The sequence below is a fragment of the Fundulus heteroclitus genome, chromosome 20 (assembly GCF_011125445.2).
Source record: "Fundulus heteroclitus isolate FHET01 chromosome 20, MU-UCD_Fhet_4.1, whole genome shotgun sequence".
NCBI classification, from domain to species: Eukaryota; Metazoa; Chordata; class Actinopteri; order Cyprinodontiformes; family Fundulidae; genus Fundulus; species Fundulus heteroclitus.
In genome coordinates this window covers 20895768-20917056 of record NC_046380.1, presented here as the reverse complement: position 1 = coordinate 20917056, position 21289 = coordinate 20895768, and the positions used below count along the sequence as shown (strand labels likewise).

General features: G+C 42.7%; 1 protein-coding gene across 1 annotated transcript in view; it reads right to left on the bottom strand.

Moving 5' to 3' along the window:
- The window catches only part of LOC118567300 (sodium- and chloride-dependent GABA transporter 2-like), a 47737-nt gene that overhangs the window by 20787 nt on the left and 5661 nt on the right, over positions 1-21289 (bottom strand). The window contains exons 2-7 of the mRNA XM_036152113.1: positions 5683-5817; positions 5458-5598; positions 5130-5217; positions 4209-4341; positions 1507-1641; positions 1163-1266 (exon numbers count right to left, since the gene is read on the bottom strand). Of these exons, the coding sequence (XP_036008006.1) occupies positions 1163-1266; positions 1507-1641; positions 4209-4341; positions 5130-5217; positions 5458-5598; positions 5683-5817 (736 nt within the window). The remainder of the gene's footprint in view (positions 1-1162; positions 1267-1506; positions 1642-4208; positions 4342-5129; positions 5218-5457; positions 5599-5682; positions 5818-21289) is intronic.

Below are 21289 nucleotides of genomic sequence, written 5' to 3'. Positions count from 1 at the left end.
TGAGCATGTTTTTAGTGCCAGTGTGATAACCATTGGTCCTCAGTTAATTTTACATGCCCTTTTTATGAAGTATTGAGATCAGCCAAATGATTGTTCTATGGTAAACTATGGTAATGGTGATTTATTAAAACATACTATTTATTGCCAAAAACATTATCTCATCCCCATCGAACATTGAATTCAGGTGTTGCAATCCCTTCCATTGCCTTACGTTTATGAAAATCTAGCAATTTGCCTCTACAATTTTTTTTTAAAAGAATGGTTTGCTACTATTTATTATACAGTCAGCTGTTAGTAGTATTATGATAAACTTAAGACCCGGTAAAGGAGAACAGCTTAGCCATGAAGTGATAGGCCAGGTAAAATAATAGAACCGGGTCAGAGAGGGCAATAGACCATCAAAATGTATGTGACCTTCAGATTAGCCCAAGAACAGTAAAAATTGAGGTTTGCCTTAATTCACCAAGTGTAATGCTAAGTGTTAGATGTAATTGTATAAAGCATGCTGCCACAGTTGTTCTCTAGAATTATGAATTCAGCTCGTAGTTCCAATGAAAGAAACTCTTGATGATACAGCAAACCAAATCACCATGGACAGTTTAATGCTCCTAACACTGTGAGAAAAGTTTGGGATGACCCCTTTAATTGTCTATGTATCAGAGCACAATACAAGGTCTATTAGGACATGAATGGGCATTTTTGGTTATTCCACCTACTGGATGACTTAAAGATGAGACCAGCAACCATATCGTATTGTCCAGCATCAGTGTCTAAAAAATGCTCTCCTGGAAAAATTCACATAAATACATTCCTACACCTTGTATACAATCTTCCCAGGGGGTTGAAGCTCCAAGGATGGGCCAGTGCAGAGCTTTTGTTATAAATATCGGACAACAAAGTTAATGTGACTGAAGAAAAAAGGCCTAATACTTTTGTCAGTATATTGTATGTGATTTTCTTTTCTTTTTTTTATCACAAACAAAAACTAAAAAAAATTGGCTCTATTAATAAGTGAGGATAAGCACAGAAAGGTTTTGCAGTACAATTTATGCAAGCTGGATCTTTTTTGCAGATGAACGTGTTTGATTAAAAATATACTTGGTTTGCATTTTCAGCTTCAAGTATTTGCTTTTGTAAAACAATTCATTCATCCATTCTGCACCTGTAACAGTTGTTGTTGTACTTGTTGTAGCTCCCAAATGTCGTCATGTACCCCAAGCAAATGGCATAGGAATAAAATATTTGTGTTCCAGCATCTGTCCAGACCTAAAAAAAAATAATAATTTTAAGAAATGTAACTATTATTGCTGAAAAAATATTAAGTGCTGATAAACAGTCATGTGAAAAAAGTTACTAACCTAATTGGACATATGGATGTTTAATAACAATCTTGACTTTATGCAGAAATTCTAGTAAAGTAAGTAAAAAGTAAAAACTGAAGAAAAGACCTTTAAAATGTCTTTAAGATTTCTAGTTATGTTCCCATGACTGTAGATGTGGTAGTACCTGTGGGTCAGCTAGCCGTGAAGGATCAGGGTACAGGTAGTATTTGATACCATGGAATGCTCCAGGAAGGGTCATTCCTCTGATGAACAGCACCACCAACAAGATGAAGGGGAATGTGGCAGTAAAGTAGGTAGCCTTTACAAAAATGTGAAATGTTTAGATTAGTCAAAGCTGGACTCAGTTATTCTTCAGTTATTACAGATTTGATTTGTTAAACCGTTGTTTCGTTTGTGAAAACAAAAAAAAATGTCTTGAGTATATATAAAAAAATATATTTAAAATTGTATGACATTTACCATATGGGAGAAGAAAGCATCAACGTTCTCTGATCCACAAGGGCAAAAATATATGAATACAGTCTCATATATAGTTGATTAACATTTCAATTAATATCCATAAATGTGTTCCACTTCAACAGGAAAATTATCCCACTTAAGCGCACATAAAGCAAGCTAAAATGAAGCTTCTGAAGAGGCCCCAACCTCAAACTAGATGAAAATTTTACTATCATTCAAAGTCAAGTCTGTGTATTATCCCCAAAGGTGCATACTGGTTAACAGCAGGCAGTAAACAAAGGGAAAAAACAACAACAAAAACACGTTCATAATATGCAACCAGTGCACCAATTATGTACATGGGCAAAAAAATACAGCTGATGGTATGAATGCATTTCTAAACCATTTCATTCTGTATCATGGAATCACTTGACATTATCCAGATGCTTAAAAACCATGTTTAAAAACTCCTCATCAGCCCCTCACACCACCTCCACCATTTCTACCAACAAGATTGATCAAGTTTCCAGCCTGAATTAATCCAAAAACTGATAGTCCACAATCCAGAAGGGTGGTCGAAAAATGGAAAAGGTTTAAATCCAAAAAGTCACAAGTCCAATGAGAAAGTGCTGGCACCCTGACAGAAGACGAGACAAAGGAGCAGAGAGGAGAGGAAACCTGACAGCTTAAATAGGAGACAGGTAATAGGAAACGGGTGTAACCCATCAGAGCAGCACTAAGAATGTGCCTGAAGGAAACAGAAAAAGGCAACCACATAACAAGAGCAAACATGGCAAAATTAAGTGACCATAGTTTCTCTGGATGTCTATATTGAGTGCAGTCGTCCCATGAGAAAACGTCATGTCAGTTGTAATCAAGCTTATGCATCGCACCTGCGAGCCTGCCTCACTGCTCTGGTGCAATTAAGTTCATTCCTCACTCTTGTTGATTGGTCTTTACAAGCTCACTGCAGACAGCTGGACAGCGGCCATATTATTGGAAGCTTTTTGTACAAGTCCAGCATTCCTTTCATGCCAGACAAGCACATCAAGACCCTAATCTCGTTACCTGAATCTCCCTGCTTTGCCCTGGTCAGACAATTACCAAGCTTCTGATTTATAGATGTCGACTTTAATTTGTTCCACGACCAACAAGCCTTACCTGGCCACTAGATTTGTCTGCCAATTTCTGCTCTGCCATGCACGACCCAAGCCTGTTACTAGGACTCTGATCAAGCCTCAGCCAGCCTGCCTGCCTGTCACCTCTCCAGAGAGTAAGCCAGCTCTCATCACTACCTGTTACCAGCTTTCTCCTGCAGAGGAGTTCTACCTTCATATCCTTATTAATAAAACATTTATACCCAACGGCTTATCTGGCTTTAACTTTGAATATCCTGCCTGTTCTGGCTTGTAACCGTTCCATTACATCTTAATCACACAATCATCCTAATAGAGCACTTGATTCTTACTGTGCAGACTTGTTTGTGGTTGCAATAAGTTGTAAAATGAAACTTGGAGCCAGAGCCCCGAGCTCTTTGGCTAGTGTCCAGTGAAGCTAATTTTTTGTTCATGACGAAATCCTCAATTCAACCCTTGACCTTATAACTTTCCATTGTTGCAAAGTCTGCGCTCACAGCTATCTCAGATGATAATTATACCCTATAAAACAAATAGAAAATAAAGACCTTATTCATTCTGTCCATTCTTTACTGACAAATTACATTGTAAAAAAAAATAAGGAACCAGAGGTGGGTTGTTGCTTCAAAGTTTTACATTATGAAATAAAATCGGTGACTTAAAATATTCCAAAAATGTTCCTGCATACCAATGCACTTCCTTAAATTGTCTCTTAATATTGCCGTTTGTGAAGGTTAAAAATCTGTAGCTTTTTATGAGTGTGATACAAACGTTTCAGAAGAAAATATAGCATTGAAATTAATTATAGATGGAATCTGAGCTTTTTCGTGTCAATATATTGCTATGGTTTAAGAAAATATTTCTTTACCAAAAAATAGTTGGGAAAGGAAAGGAAAAAAGCCAACATATGAATACAAAATATGAGTTTTAGTTGGAAAAGGGGTTGATCGACCTTTTTTAGTTCAAATGTAATTAGGTAATTAGTAGTGAACAGATATTAACTGATTATAAACTTGACTGCTTTAATTTTGAATAAATACAGATTTTATGATACAAAAAATAAAATCCTCAGGGATCTCTCCATTCATCTTTTGATATGTATTAAAGATACAATAGCTTACAGAAAAGGAAACATTGCAATTGTGAGAATTGTGATTGTGAGAAGTGATGACACTCATAATATCGCTCTAATATCTTAAAACTGTGACCATTAAAATATCCCAGTTTAGGTGAAAGGTAACAATTTGGATTAAAGCCCATAACATATGTGATGCAGTTTTTTCAGTCTTACCTTTCCTGTCGATCTCACTCCTTTCCATACACAGAAGTAGCAGATGAACCAGGACAGCAGAAGGCACAATGCAAGGTCCCACCGAATGCTTCCCATGGCTTCTATGCCAGTGGATATGTTTAACACCCGCCGCCTGGAAAAGGGTGTTTTTTTTTGTGAAGAAATAAAAGAAATTAGAGAGAGATCAATTCCAACTCTGTCTAATAAATGTTCTGTAAATTGAAGGGACTAGATCTAAAAAAAAAAAATTTAGAACGTAGGCGTAACCCATTGACGTTTCAAATGACAGAAGTCAACATTGTAAAAATTGTAAAATATGGTTACAGTTATGATCCATTCCTTTTTTCACCAAGGTGTGAAGAAGTTATTTTGCCAAGAGGCTTCCTGAAAAAGGTTCCTCTATGACTTCATAATTTAAAATGTAGTAAGATTTAATTGAATAAATTAGACTAAACTAAAATTGCTGTTGATTGCTGTGATGTGAGTTAAGTCTGACTTAAACTAAATAGAATTTTCTGTCAAAAGTAAGATTGACCATCACAGTCTAAATAACCTGAGTCTTCTAGGTAGATAACCATGTAATGCAAATGTTCAACAATGTAAAGCTCATGACATATTGTTCCTGTAGTCTTTTGACATTTCTGGGATTGGGCTTGGTTCAAGATGACAGAAGTTGTCCTCTTGCTGTTACCACAACTCTTTTAGTCAGAATTTTCTAGAATTTCAAATTGAGGTGACTGTTGTTTACTGGTGGTAAGATGCTGATTGCAAATAAAAAACCCATTGAATATCTCCTCAAGAAATCACACCCGTATTACACAATAATAACATTGCTGTTATCCACTCATCCATCCATCCAAATCCAAAACTCTGTCCTGTTCAGGGTCACAGGAAAGTTGGAGCCTAATTATAAAGACTTACTGCCAAAACTCTATAACAGATGATGACGCATTCACAGCTAAGGTCCAGTTAGCAGTGGTATTATAGCTGTTTATTTCCACACAACGATCTGAAATACATAACATCTATGTTAAACATACAGGTTATCATTACGATTTTTGCAACATAATAAGCGGTTTTGGTTAAGTTCTAAAAACCACATTACCCTCAATCCAATAAAATAAAACAGCAACGACTAAAATAATAAACAGCAATATAGAAAATATGTGTAGATTATCAGGAACCAAGAGAGTCACTTACTTTTTAAAAATGTGCATAGGTATACTGTTTCATCATTATATTAATTTACCTGTATTCCATGTGTTATCACAGCTGGCCCATGGCAACTTTCCAGAGAATGAGAAGAAGAAGTAAAGGAATGCCCAGGCTAAAATCACAACATAGCTGATGTTTCCATAGAAAATGATCATCTGGCTGGCGTATCCAATACCTGGAAATTAAAAAATATATATTTCTATTAAATTTCTTTCTTGTCTTGTCACTCACTCTCTCATTGATGAAGCAGTTCGCTCACCCTCAAACAACGGACAGATCTTCCTCCAGCACATGATTCCTCCCAGACTGGTGTACTGGCCCAGTGATGTTTCCAGGACAAACAGAGGAACCCCACAGGTAACAAGGAAGAGGAAGTACGGGATGAAGAATGCACCTGCAAGTGACAGTAAACTCAGTGATGTGCATTCAGGGGAGGCAGGTGAGGCAGACCCTTCCTTACCTCTTATCACCATATGTGAAATACTAACACCGTTAAGAGGGAAATTCAATTTGTTCACTTCAAGAATCAGCCAAGAACCTTTATTGTCATGTATCCATAATGACATTTTGGTGAGACACCGGCACAGAATTCATAACAGACACAAATCAAGACATAACGTTCAAGTTGAATGTACCAACAACACATCCTGAGAAGATAAAAAGTGTGCAAATAGACCTTAGCATTTGCTAAATTTTAAATGTGTCACTTTACAATATGATGTAATTTACTCTGCAATTGCATGAATGTATCAGACATACACTCCCTTTGAAGTGTGCAAACAGTCATTAACAAAAGCTGAGATGTTCAAGTTAATTGAATTTCAAGTTAAAAACACTGGCACCAGTCAGTTTACAGGATGACAAAGTTTGCAATAGACATTAGCATGTGAGAGACGGTGTAAATAATCCTCAATTGGATCAAGAACCTGTGGAACCAGTAGTATGATTGTAAACATGTAACAATAAACTGGGCTGATGGTTTCTTTGATTTTCAGCAGGGGGTGACAACCCTCACAGTTTTGGGAAAGAAGCTGTCTATTAGTTTTTGATTTAAAGGCATACTATGCAACATTTTTCAGTTAATTATTGTGTTCCATACCGTTTTGGATGATTAAATGAGTCATTTCTGTAATGATCTGCTTTGAGGGTGAACCCGGAATAGAACCAAAACTCTGCTATGTTGATTAATGGTTTATTTGAGGGATGATGAGGAGTGGGGAACAGACAGGCTACTAAACTGAGTCCAACAAAAGGTAAGGCAAAACATCCAGGTAACAACTTGTACGGGATCAGGCAAACAGAACTGGGCAAAAACAGACAGAACAGGTCAATAAAACAGAAACAAGGTGCTGGGAGCTCTTACCAGGTGCGGGACGGAGTGCATGAAAGAATGAGAGACGAACCGACAACTAGCTGAGGAGGAGGTGAGGCTTAAATAAACAGACTAACAGGTGAGCGGAGTGAAAGACTAATTAACCAAAGGTGGAAGCAATTACAGAACTGGAGAATAAACCAAAACCCAAGGACAATAATAATAACAAATCGCGGCACTAAAATCAGAACTAATACAGAAAACCGATAATGAAAACAATCAACAGCCTAAACAGAACTCAATAATCTAGAACGCAAATAAACCAAGAGGCAGAAAAATACTAAACCAACAAATAAATGTGAACCAGAACAGAATATAAAATAAACAGGCTAAACCGGACTTCAGAACTTAAAAACACGAAGTAAACATAAGGCAAGGAAACTAACTTAACCGAATCATAAACAGGAATCAAGACAGAATATTACAGAACCCCCCCCTCAAGGACGGATTCCAGACGTCCCTCGAACAGAACACATAGCATACTAGACCGGGTGGGAGGAGGGGGTTATCGGACGGAGGGATAGAGTCCAGGCAAAAATCAAAACAACCCAACAGGGCGAACCAGAAAAAGAAAAAACACAGTTTCTAGGTACAGAAGTCTGGTGGACGTCCCGGCGGACGGCCCCGGCGTGACGGGTTCTCCGGCGGACGGCCCCGGCGTGACGGGTTCTCCGGCGGGCGGCCCCGGCGTGACGGGTTCTCCGGCGGGCGGCCCCGGCGTGACGGGTTCTCCGGCGGGCGTCCCCGGCGTGACGGGTTCTCCGGCGGGCGGCCCCGGCGTGACGGGTTCTCCGGCGGACGGCCCCTGCATGACGGGTTCTCCGGCGGACGGCCCCGGCGTGACGGGTTCTCCGGCGGACGGCCCCGGCGTGACGGGCTCTCCGGCGGACGGCCCCGGCGTGACGGGCTCTCCGGCGGACGTCCCCGGCGCGACGGGTTCTCCGGCGGACGGCCAGGAGGCCGTCGGCGGATCCAGGCGACAGGAGGCCGTCGGCGGAGCAGGAACCGCGGGGCCCATCGGCGCGACCTGGAGAGAGACAAAATAGAACCTGGCGCCGGACTACAGGGTACGGAAGGCGCCAGACTACAGGGTACAGAAGGCGCCAGACTACAGGGTACAGAAGGCGCCAGACTACAGGCTAAGGGGGGCGCCGGACTACAGGCTAAGGGGGGCGCCGGACTACAGGCTAAAGGAGGCGCCGGACTACAGGCTAAAGGAGGCGCCGGACTACAGGCTGAGGGGGGCGCCGGACTACAGGCTGAGGGGGACGCCGGACTACAGGCTAAAGGCGGCGGCGCATGGTTAACGGCTTCAGGCGGCGGCGCCTGTTTACAGGCGACTGAAGAGGGAGCCTGGATACAGGCGACAGAAGGGGGAGCCTGACTACAGGCGACAGAAGGGGGAGCCTGACTATAGGCGACAGAAGGGGGAGCCTGGCTACAGGCTGCTAAGGTGGGAGCCTGGCTACAGGCTGCTAAGGTGGGAGACTGGCTACAGGCTGCTAAGGTGGGAGCCTGGCTACAGGCTGCTAAGGTGGGAGTCTGGCTACAGGCTGCTAAGGTGGGAGCCTGGCTACAGGCTGCTAAGGTGGGAGCCTGGCTACAGGCTGCTAAAGAGACCACAGGGCTACCGACTTCAGGGGGCCCCGGGCTACAGGCTTCAGGAGGCCCCGGGCTACAGGCTTCAGGAGGCCCCGGGCTACAGGCTTCAGGAGGCCCCGGGCTACAGGCTTCAGGAGGCCCCGGGCTACAGGCTTCAGGAGGCTCCGGGCTACAGGCTTCAGGAGGCCCCGGGCTACAGGCTTCAGGAGGCCCCGGGCTACAGGCTTCAGGGGGCCCCGGGCTACAGGCTTCAGGAGGCCCTGGGCTACAGGCTTCGGGAGCCAAAGTCAGACCCTTAGCCACCAGGAGTCTCAGGATCAGCTCCTGGAGGGTCTCAGAAAGAGACATCCAATAAAGTCTCTCCCAAAGTTGGCTGTCCATGAGGGTAATAAGGGGTCTTGGCTTACACATAACTCTGAAAGGCTCAAAGTCTCCAGGGGGCCCCGGTTGTTGAATCCCCTTCAGAGGTCCCGAGTGCCCGAAGAGCGAAGGATCCCCCTGGGTTCCCACGTCGCAGGTCTGCGCCGGACCCCTCTGGGTTCCCACGTCGCAGGTCTGCACCGGACCCCTCTGGGTTCCTACGTCGCAGGTCTGCAACGGACCCCCCTGGGTTCCCACGTCGCAGGTCCGCGAGGGACCCCTCTGGGTTCCCACGTCGCAGGTCCGCGAGGGACCCCTCTGGGTTCCCACGTCGCAGGTCCGCGAGGGACCCCTCTGGGTTCCCACGTCGCAGGTCCGCGGGGGCAGGTCCTCCTGACCCCTCTCACAGGACTTGGGCAGAGGCAGATCCTCCTGGACCCGCTCTGGTGACTTGACAGGAGCTGAGGCGTCGGCCAGACCCTCGGGGACAGACTCAGGAGCCAAGGCGTCGACCAGACCCTCGGGGACAGACTCAGGAGCCAAGGCGTCGACCAGACCCTCGGGGACAGACTCAGGAGCCAAGGCGTCGACCAGACCCTCGGGGACAGACTCAGGAGCCAAGGCGTCGACCAGACCCTCGGGGACAGACTCAGGAGCCAAGGCGTCGACCAGACCCTCGGGGACAGACTCAGGAGTCGAGGCGTCGGCCGGACCCTCGGGGACAGACTCAAGAGCCAAGGCGTCAGCCAGACTCTTGACGGCAGGAGCAGGGCGGCCATAAAAAGCCCTGCAAGCGTCTTTATAGTGGCCCTCCAACTCCTTTAATCTCCTCTCCAGCTCCTCTGAATACTGGAGAAAAAGAGCCTCCCTGAGTCTCTGGATGAATGTCCGGCAGGCGAGTGCTTCTTCCTTCGGCGGCGAGGTGGCGGACCTTGCTGGAGGGCTGATAACTCCGGGCGGGGCGCGACCGCTGAAGCCGATGGCGGTCCTTTTGGCACCACATTAGGAGAGGGAGGTTGAGCCGGTTCCGGGAAAAGGTCCGGGCGGAGGTCCCGCACCACGTCCGCATGAACCTCGAGAAAAAAGTCCGTGTCAGGACAGGCACGCTCCGAGGTGGACAGTCTGGAGGCTTGAGGTGAGTTAACCGGGAGAGCCGGCGTGCTGGAAGGTTTACCAGGCTTGTGCAGCATAGCAGCTCCGGAGCGGAGATGGCGTTTTGGCGACAGGTTCATGTTGGTCGGTTCGTTTCTGTAATGATCTGCTTTGAGGGTGAACCCGGAATAGAACCAAAACTCTGCTATGTTGATTAATGGTTTATTTGAGGGATGATGAGGAGTGGGGAACAGACAGGCTACTAAACTGAGTCCAACAAAAGGTAAGGCAAAACATCCAGGTAACAACTTGTACGGGATCAGGCAAACAGAACTGGGCAAAAACAGACAGAACAGGTCAATAAAACAGAAACAAGGTGCTGGGAGCTCTTACCAGGTGCGGGACGGAGTGCATGAAAGAATGAGAGACGAACCGACAACTAGCTGAGGAGGAGGTGAGGCTTAAATAAACAGACTAACAGGTGAGCGGAGTGAAAGACTAATTAACCAAAGGTGGAAGCAATTACAGAACTGGAGAATAAACCAAAACCCAAGGACAATAATAATAACAAATCGCGGCACTAAAATCAGAACTAATACAGAAAACCGATAATGAAAACAATCAACAGCCTAAACAGAACTCAATAATCTAGAACGCAAATAAACCAAGAGGCAGAAAAATACTAAACCAACAAATAAATGTGAACCAGAACAGAATATAAAATAAACAGGCTAAACCGGACTTCAGAACTTAAAAACACGAAGTAAACATAAGGCAAGGAAACTAACTTAACCGAATCATAAACAGGAATCAAGACAGAATATTACAATTTCAGGTCGAACGAAGGTTTTCTCGGCCGCACTGGGGGTGTGTGGGGGAAATACCGCACTTCCAATTGCAAGAGCTCACGGCCCACACACAGAGAAGTCTCGCTTTACGGCGAGAACTCCATGTGTTTTTGCCCTGCCATTCACTATATGCACGCGCGAAAGCAACAACAAAGAACCGCGTGTTAACGTCAAATAAACATGCAAGCATATCGAGTTTTATTATTATTATTATTATTATTTTTTTTTTTTTTTTTTTTTTTTTTTTATGTTGGCGAGACGCTACCGCGGCGGCCGCGGCAAGGCGGCTGCGGCTTGGCGAGGCGGTGGCGGTAGCGTCTCGCCAACATAAAAAAAAAAAAAATAATAATAATAATAAAACTGGCGAGGCGGCCGCGGCAGCGGCTTGGCGAGGCGGCGACGGCGGCCGCCTCGCCAAGATAGCGCTGCGGGAAGCTTGATGTTCATACCTTCACTGTGTTAGTCATTGTTTGTACTGCCGTTTTTTCCACTTTTCATTGCGTTCGCCTGTCTGCTAAGCTCAAAACAACTGCGCCTGGCTTCACGGAGAAACCAGAACAGCTGAGCATCTTTACGACAGTGCACTTTTACTTTCGTCCTCTGGGGGGAGCCTCGCTGGAAAATCAACCCCGGTTGCATAGTATACCTTTAAAGTTCCTAAATCATTTACTTGATGGAAGTGGGACAGAAGGTGCATTGCCCGGGTGGGTGGAATCTGTGGCAATACATCTGCCGCTTTTCTGGACTGTTGTAGCATAAACCGTGTCTAGATTATTGTAGATGGCATCCCACAAATGCTCTTTTCTGGCTCTCAATCAAGGCGGATGCTTCTCTGCAACTCTCCTCCCCAAACCTCTCCTGCATGTGCTCTGTTGTCTATATGCCGCTTAACTCTCTCAGAGTCTTTTTCTGCAAATCATCCGAATTGAAAATCATAGATCTGCTCAGCTGATCGCTCATCGCAATTGATCCAATTTTCTCAACAAGAAGACCGGGCGTAGGGGAGCCAAGCTGTCCTGAGGGGACACATGCAGCCAGATACATCCTGGATTCCTGGGGAAGTTGGAAGATGGTGTGTCTGTTTATTTTGTCCATCAAAGACGTGGAAGATCTGTACATAATTGGATTCATGATAACAGGATTGCTGCTTATTGGAGCTGGCGGATACCTGGTATATGGGCAAATTCGGAAGATCTCAGTGGCAGTTCTGGCCTTGGTAAGGCTGCCGGGATGTGTGAGGGTTTAAATCGAGCTGTGATCACCTAGACTCAAATGCTTTGTGAGCAAAACCGCAAGCTAGATGAGATCCTTGCATAGCATTGTATGCCGGCTGTGGTCTGAACTCAAGGGTGGAATGGAAAAGACCTAGCCGGTTTTAGGGCGAAACGCTAATAAATGTGGCTGTTTGGGACTGCCATGAAGAGCATGATCAGCAAAGACTTGAAGGCTGATAGAAATGTCACAGTAAGCCTGAGACAAAACAATCTCCTTGTTATTGAATATGGCTGCCCTTGGAGGCTGGTTTTATCTCAAACTCCCCTGAATGTTATGCAAACAAGACTCTTTACCCTGCATCCCAGCAGTTCCTGACACCTGTGCCCTGCAACAGTGCTCCACTGAACTGCTGATAACATACCGTCTAGAACTATGGCTGGACGGGGACTACTAGGCAGTCATAGGTCTACACTGACGGACGCACACATGCAAACATACACATGAACATGGTGATAAATACATCCCTCCTATGGCTCACTGCCTTTGCGGTGTATGTTATGCTTTTATGATGTTGTGTGTATGTTGCTTCTTTTTGTGCTGAGGGTTTTTTTTTATCTGCATTCTCCCACTTTCCCCATAAAAGAGTGCAAGAAATGCAGTCCTTTTTTCCTTCAACCGTCCCAATGTATTCATTTTCTATACTCTGTAAAAGGCAGTGCCTTGGAAAAGGCTGCATGGCCTCAGTCTCCCATGTTTATCTTTCTCTTGATGAGCTGTACTGAAACATAATTTCCCCCACGGGGGACTATAAAGCAATAAAGCAAAGTAAAAACAACCATCTGTGCTGACCTCACAACCCATGCCAAACTCTTCCTGTCCCGTACCATGTTGCTCTCCTACCACATTGTCACACTGAAACACAGTATGCTTTCAATTGTGGCTTCACAAAAGTTTGAATCCTGAGAAAGAAGAGCTGTTGCTGGGCCTTCTTCACCAGGCGGGAAGTGTTCACAGTCCAGGAGAGGTCAGAGGTGATGTGAATGCCCAGGAATCTAATGCTTTCCATATGCTCCACCACCTCCCCATGTATGCAGAGAGAAGCATGTTCAGTCTTCCTGGACCTCCTGTAGTCCACTATGACCTCTTTGGTCTTGTTGGTGTTCAGGATGAGGTTGTACCTGGAGTTAGTAACGGGACAATCGAGGCCAGGCTTTGAGGAGTGTCGTCTTACTGAAAAACATGTAACCGACGACAAACGATGCCTCACATTACACTGGACATCTGACTGCTTCATTTTGCTTGTTGGTTTTCAAAATAAAAGCCTGATAAAACATGTTGCTTTGTGGGTTATTATTGTGAGTAGTTTGGTCAGAGTGTCAGCAGTGATATAGATTGTATCACCTCAGGACAGTATTTTCAGCAGCAATTGCTGAAATGCAATCAGTTTAAAAAAGGGAAAAACTTCCCCAATCAGGGAATATATTTTGACAACCACTCAAAGTAAGTTTTGCATGATGTGTGGACTTACAGATTTAACGTTGTGCCTCCGGACATGCTGGCCCTGAAATTCTACAATGTGGCATTATCTCCACCGCTCTGCTCCTGGATCAGTGACTTCATCACCAACCGCCCCCGGGTGGTGTGGATAGGGAAACTCGCATCTGCCCCACTGATCCTTAACAGTGGAATGCCGCAGGGTTGTGTCCTCAGCCCTGCTCTCTTCACCCTCTTCACGCACAACTGCTCTGCTATCCTCCCCACAAACATGGTTGTGAAGTTTGACATCACTACAAGGTCATAGTTTGACATCACTGTGGTGGGTCTCATATCTAACAATAATGAGACTCACCACTCATATCTAACAATATCTAACAATAATGAGACCCACCACAGAGAAAAGGTCCATAATAGTGAAGCTTCATGAAGCAGCAAAGCCTTCCAGCCCCATTCTTCACCAAAAGGTTAATTACTCAGTGCTTCATTCAGTGCTCTCTAGTGACATCTGCTGCTGCAGTTATACTATGATGTCACAAGGTTTTTGTCCATCCCATGTCCAGTAATTGTACGTCTGTTGAGTTTTATGTAACTCTGCCACCTGTTCATGAGAGAGTGGCCATGGGTGTGACGCAATGCAAGCTCTCGTTCACCCTGCTACTTTTTAGGCCCCGCTGCCAACCATTGACGCATTAGCGAGAGAACAAGGTGTTAACTTTTGTTACTGTTTCACCGTGCCGTGACTACGGTGAAGCACCCTCGGTGGACCCAGTTCGTTTTACCCAGTCAGGCGACTCCCACTTACTCTTTACCTTGAATGTAGGACGCATAAAACAGACAAGTATGCTTTTAGTTATATTTTATCTAGGTAAAGACAGAGAAATAGTTACAGTCACACCAGCGCTGATGGGCCCCTGATCGGCAGGAGGCCTCGAGTGCTCATTACACAAACATTATAAAGGGATCTCGGGACACACCCATACAAGGGCGGTACACATCCAAACTGTGACATCAGCAGGGAAGCTGCGTCACCTCCAGGGTGGTATCTGATCGATATGTGCCAATCTTTTGGGTCAGTGCCATCTAAGTGTGCCATGCAGTTCTGGGATAAACAGCTCGTTCCACTTGACCTTGTTGATATCCTAACAGTCCCCCTGATGATGTGTCATTATGGCACATCACCAAAGATGATCAACCAGTGGAACGACAACTCTCAGTCTGTCCCTCTCCCAGAACAGTCGGTCATTCCGTCCAGTCCAAGCAATCCAATCATGTCCGCTTCCGGCTTCCAGAGTCCATCCATCTGTGATCTCCATGGCAGTCGATAGTGCGGTTCAGTCTCTGGGGTCACACAATCTCTGCTGGTGTGACTGAAAAGCACTTTGTAAAAACAGTCCAGTTGTCCGTTAGCCCCCCCTGTTGGTGTGCCCCAAAGGCACATCACAGCGAAAACAGTTCCAAGAAAAGGGCCGGACAAACCACAATGGAAACATCTTAGCATCAATCAGCATGAATACTTCATAATTCAGCCTTTTTTACTCAAGCCCACAGTCCAAGCATTTTATCTACAATTTAGGGTTCAACTATTCAAGCTAGGCCTGTTTTAGGTTCCTATGCGCACATTATTTTAAGTTTACTTTAGACTATATAAGCTAAAGGTGTAACTTAATCAAGGCCAAATTCGTCTACTCTACCCCCACACCAAGAAACCTCCTACTTGGTCCTCCCCTCTCCATTCCTATGGACAATCATCCAACACCTTCAGTCCTCACAAATCCAAGAGTACCAGTAGGGGGCATCAGAGGGCAGGCTGAGTCTTCATCACAAAAAACCATCTCTAGGAAATGGCAAAAAAGTGATGGAGCCCCAGTCAAGGGCACTCCCACTCTGGGCCAATCTGAGCGAGAAGACACCCTGTATTGAATCTAGAAATTAGCCTTACCGAGTAACTTATGGATCTGTGATAGCCATCAGATCCTGGTTCTCTATATAACAAAGCAAAAAGTTAGCAAGAACTGCAGGTCTTGGTGTGTGTGTCTGTAACAGAGAGTTTCCATTCTTAGTCATAAAGCCATAATGATCAACATATTGCAACATCACAGTATAAACATCATAACACATAAAATCAAACATGGTGATGGAAGTCAGTGGAGAAGAGAAAGGAAAAAATCAGGTTTGTGATATAAAAAGAGTCTGTACGTCAATAACGCAAAGTTAATGAAGCCTTCAGGCCATTCAGGCACAAGGCAGAAAATAATCTAATCGCGCTTAGGGTCTCTTCAGGCAACTCCTCCCGTTGAAGAATAAGGAATCAGAGTTCACTGGCTTCTTCATCCCCAGTCCTCTTCTTGGTTCCTCCGCATGGACAAAAACGATTTAGTTGGATGGTAATGAGTGTCCTGTCCTTTTTCAGGCAATAAGCATTTTATCCCCAGGAAAATGCTCTGTTGAGATGGTTGGCAGACACCAAGCCTTGTTTACTGTTGGATAACAGAAACAAGGTGTAATTAGTGTTCTTATCAAGACTCCCAATCCTTTTTACATTTACCTTCTTCAAACACTTTCACATCCAGATATTCCCGTTCACAATTATTAAGCTTTTAGCTTAACCTCCTTTACTGTAATCATTAGATCTTGCATTACTCTTATAAAAGAAAAATCTGAAAGTTCAACATTATCTGCAGCAGCATTTCTCTATAATTCTTTCCCATGTGTGTCTCACCTTACAATTGTCCAACAGTTGAAAAGATCTCTGCAATAGAAATTTATCATCATATGTTTCATGGCTACTGTGACACGGTTCATCTTAATTTATCTAGCACACAAGGATTTGTATTAAAACCTTTCAGAAACTTCTTACTGAACCAGCTGCAAAATACTTCATATTTTTCTAAAAAGTCCAACAGAAAAACCCTTAAGTTTGTAAAAGAAAGTTCCACTATATATATTTGCAGAATAATGTTGTGATATTAATAAGAAGCAGCCCTATGTACTTCTTGTCTTATTTTGAAAAGCTCAGCTAAGAGAAAGGAAGTGTGTGCATGCCCCTCGCCCACACGGAGTTGTGATTGGTTGCTATTCAGGAAGTGTGTGTAGCCCAGGGCAGAGACAGGAAGTAGTTCTGTGAATCACTTTCAGCTTGACGTGCATCAACCCAAAAGACTTGTAGTTGAATGCGCCCTCCACCTGAAGCGAAGAGCAATTCTAACCCCATTAATTCCTGATTTTTTAATCCCTTCTGCTTGTTTTAACAGACCGCTTTTGTAAGCGACCCTGGTTTTATCTTATGTCCCCCTGTTTGAATCTTGTTTGAAACAACCCTTTAAACTGTAGTATGCTGTGAGCAGTAACTCATTGTTGCTTGTTAAACACATCGCCCCCTGAACATGTAAGAAGCTCCATGCTGCTTCTAAATAGATTTTTATGAGACTTTAAACCCTTTTCAGTCTTTCAACATTAGTTTAATTGATAATACATCCAAGCATAATTATATCCCCAAGTAAATCAACCCTTTAACAAGTATCTAGTTCTTGTTCTCATGTGTTTAGTTTATCCTTGAAAAACTTTAAGCAGACATTACTCCGAGTGATTTTCTTACATTATTATTCATTTATTATTATTACCTTTGTGATCTTATATCACCCAGTGATCTATAAATCCTTATTTTATGTTTACACCGTCTTGTCCCAGCAGATTAAAAATTCCCATTCTAGAATTTGCTTTTTTGTTTCATCAATCACTGTCTGTTGTGATTATTGAAGAAATTGTGCAGTTCCTTTAAACCCTCTTAAATATTGACCACCCATTGGTAAATGATCAGCTTTAAGTTTTGCCCCTCTTTTAATTCTTTGTTTAGCCTTAGTATCTGCACCTTAAATTGACGAATAGTGGAATTCTTTGTATAAACACTTCTCTGTGTCCTTATTTGTTTTGGCCTCTATAATTTTGTTTTTTTTCATTTTAAGTGTGAACCTGGTCAGGATAGAGAAAGTCATCTCCGATGCTCCTTTTGGCAACCCCAGCAAACCCAAACATAAAATTGTTCACAGTCAGTGTTAGGTTACAGGTAATCCCTGTGGGAACACGACGTCGTCTCCTCTGTTCAACCTGGTTCCAAGCGCCTGGGACATCGAAACACTCCACCACCTGCGACAAATCTCTGACATTTTCAAACCACAGCAGCAATTCCTGGGTGTCCCACACCCCCTGTCTGTGAAATGTCCCCTTGTCGTAAGCCCAGGCTTTCAGTTTCTCTCCTGTTAGGTGTCCCCCTTTAGAGCCCATTTACCCCAAAGAGTCCAAGAGTGTGTTTTAGGTGCGTTTCCTGAACGCCAACCTCTCCATGTCATGTTCGTGAAACCTTGTAGTTGAATTCCATCACCTGTGAAGCAAAGCAGTCATGCATAGTTCTTTTCAAGATTTTCTTTATCACAGCAGTAGTGTCACTGTCTGATGCCATTGCAGCTCTGATGTTCCTCAGAGCCAACCTTCATGCATTGATATCATGTTGGAGCTGTTATCCTCATCTTGTGTCCAGGAGTCACTTCTGCTGTCCTGACCAGATACCAAATGTCCAACTAATCTAATTGACCTCATTACTTTTCTGCATGTACAAGAGGACGATCGTTAGATTATCCTGGTCTAAAAGACCACTAGGTTAATAGATGGCTAAACTATGTTTATGTGTTTTTTTTGTTCTTCTGGATGTTTTAACATTTAGTTAAAGAACAACTATTGTGCTATTTTGTGTTCAAACAGATAGTTGTTAAGTCTCCTCACACCTTTTAGGTAACTGCGTACAATTCCAAACTATTTACATTGGTGCTTTAATCCCTAATTTACCCAAGTTATTTATTAGAATAAGGCATTATTCTAAACTTGCAGTTTTATCCATTCAAGTCCTTAACCTTTGTGTTGCTTTACATCCTAATAATTAATTTCTTAGTTGCGCCTCTGCTTACTTTAAGATACCCAGTAAATGTTGTGCTCACAATTTATCCTTCGGTTGAACAAGGTTAAAAGGTTTAGAGTTTACTCTGCTTATATTGAAAAATTAGCTTGCTCACTCGTTAGGTCATTCGTTTATGCTATTAACTGTTGCTGTAATGCCTACTTTAACTTTTTCGCCCACTAGTTTTTTCATGATCATAATTATCGCCCATTGATGTAATAGCATACATTGTTCTTATCCACTTTCCTTTTACGTTTAGACGGCCCCTCTATGTAACTCCCTTACTGTAATCCCCAATATAAGTTGTCAAACCTTTTAGGTTTAGCATAATTACTTAAGCTGCTCAATGCTCTCATCCCGTAACTTAATATTTTGGTGCAAAATGGATGTCTTTTACCGGTTCCCCCCTATTTCTTCTCATGCATGATGTATTTTATGAAGCTTATTGTATCTTAAAGGTGCCTCTTTGAATCTACTTCAAAACCCCTTGTGGTGTTAATAAAATTCCAAAACATATCTATATGTATTTTAAATGATTTAAATAAAAACCTTGTTAGAAAAGTAAAAGAAAATCCTTCTTATCGGCGGCCCAAAATCTCTACCAGCTTTGTTTCCAGACCAGTACCACTTGTCCGAATGCGTTTGACCCTCTTATCGCTCGCTAATAACAGGTCTGACTTAAAACAATTAACATCCTAGGGGTTTAATAATAATCCTGATTGCTTTTAATCTGAAAGTTTTTTCTAAGCGCCTCCGCCAATGTGTATGTTTCTAATGCGTGTTTTGTGTTTTAATTATGTGCAGGAAAATCTGATGTGAAATGCAGAAGGGGTGTCTGCCAACTCATCTTTGTTTCGTGTTGCGGTCCACTGAAGGTTATCCGATGCGTCTGTCTTTTCCCCCGCAATTAGTTGTCCATTTTCAGTCCTCATGTCTCAATTCAACAGCACAACATCGTTCCAGAACGAACATTGTCCATGAATCTTCTTTCTCCAATCGTTGTGTCTGAAACCACAAGGAATTCTGCCAGCATTTTGCCAATATGGATTTTGTCCAAAATCAAATTGTCCAATACAAGAATTGTCTATCTTCATCCGTAGTGTAGTGTAAATAAGTTGAAAAGAAAAAATCAAAACAAAAATTACAAGAAAACTGTCTCAAAACAAAATCAACCACATCGTTCCCTCTAAAACAAAATTATTCTTGAAGTTTTTCACCTTTACCCCAGATCTTGATCCCTTAAAAATTTATCCAAGCAAAATATTCTACAGACAGTTCAACCTCTTTGTATAAGTTCATTAATAAAAACATTTCTCTTAACTTTGTAGCATCACATTCCCCATTAAACCTCTATGCAGCTTCTTCAAACATTACTGATTTTTTTTTTTTTTTTTTTTTTTTTTTTTTTTTTTTTTTTTTTTTTTTTGATTAAAAACTGGATTAGGTAGGAGTCAAGTACATCACCTTTTTCTCCGTCCCCTGGACCACTGTGGCACCGTACTAACTTGTCTCTGAGAATGCCTAAAAAGAGACTAAAATCTCTCCGTTAGCACATTCCAATTATATATGACCAGGTTTCCTTGCAAGAAAAAAGCAGAGAACAGGATAGAAATGTTAATGTGAGTCAGTGGAGAGTGGAACAGTTGGAAGAGGTACATGAACAATTTCCAAAGCCACCTTCTTACCTCTAGAAGGATACTGAATACTGAATTGTACTTTATAAATAAATTTGCCTTGCCTTGCCTAGAAGGTCTCGATATTACCTGTCATAAGTTTGTTAAATTTAGCATAATTTGGTCACTTTTGTCAATCCCTGCACGTCCATTTTAGATCATGACTTCTTACCATACGGCCTGAAAGAGCTCACTTTCCAGAGACTTCTGTTGGGACAAGGTGGCTTTACAGTTTCATCTCACATCATCTGTAAGAAGTAACTCAGAGAAAAACAATTCTGTTAGTGTATTAGGTGACAAAAGAAAACCTGGTCTTTCTAGTGTCCTGGTTCTTAACGTGATGTGTCTAAGTTCTTGGTTGGTCCAGGGGAGGTAGGAATCTCTCGTTCCTTTACTTTCATCATTTTATATTAAAACTTCTCCTCTTCTTAAATTATCTGCCGAACAATCTTGAATATTGTCACTTCTTTGTCACTGGTGATGCAAAAATTAAAGCAAAGGAATCATTTAACAAAGAAATAATCAAAATACACAAAACAATAAAAACCCGAAAGTAAAAAGTCTCCCAAAGCGTGCATTATGTGTATTCCAATATCTTATAGCATTCTTTTGATTTCTTTCTAGCTCTTTTGATCATGCAAACTTAGTTATTAGTGCTTTTCAATCTTAAATGGTCAAGGGTGAAACTTTAAAGCAACCATTTTCTCTTTCAGGCTTTTGAGCTTCTGGTGTTTTTCTATACATGATAAGAGTTTTCCCCGTAATTCAGCACATTGAGAAAGCTTACCCAAAAACAAAGAGATTAGAAGTAGAATCTAACTCTTCACAAGCTGGCTTTATTTCATTCTTTCCCTCTGACATAGTTTTCGTGCCCCCAGGCCAGAACACACAGACCCAGCCTTGCCATAACATTCAGATGTTTACATCATGGTCAGATTTGTTTATCATATCTATTGTCCTGTTTCAGATTAAACTGACCCTCTGAGGCTTGCCTCAGCTCAGCATAACTAATAACATCAGATGCTTTTGTAACCGATGACATGCTTAATGTGGCCTTGTGATACTTCTCAAAATTTCTCATTAGCTGCATTCAAATCCCCAGTAAAAAGAAATAAAATAAATTAATACAGAACCCTTAGAAAAGCAACCATATTTAGTCCCATACAGTCTGTTTAAAGCAGTTTGTCTCATCTATTTAAATCAAAAATCATGTATATCTTAGTGCTCTTAAATTCTTCTTTTTAGGCAGCTGTAAAATC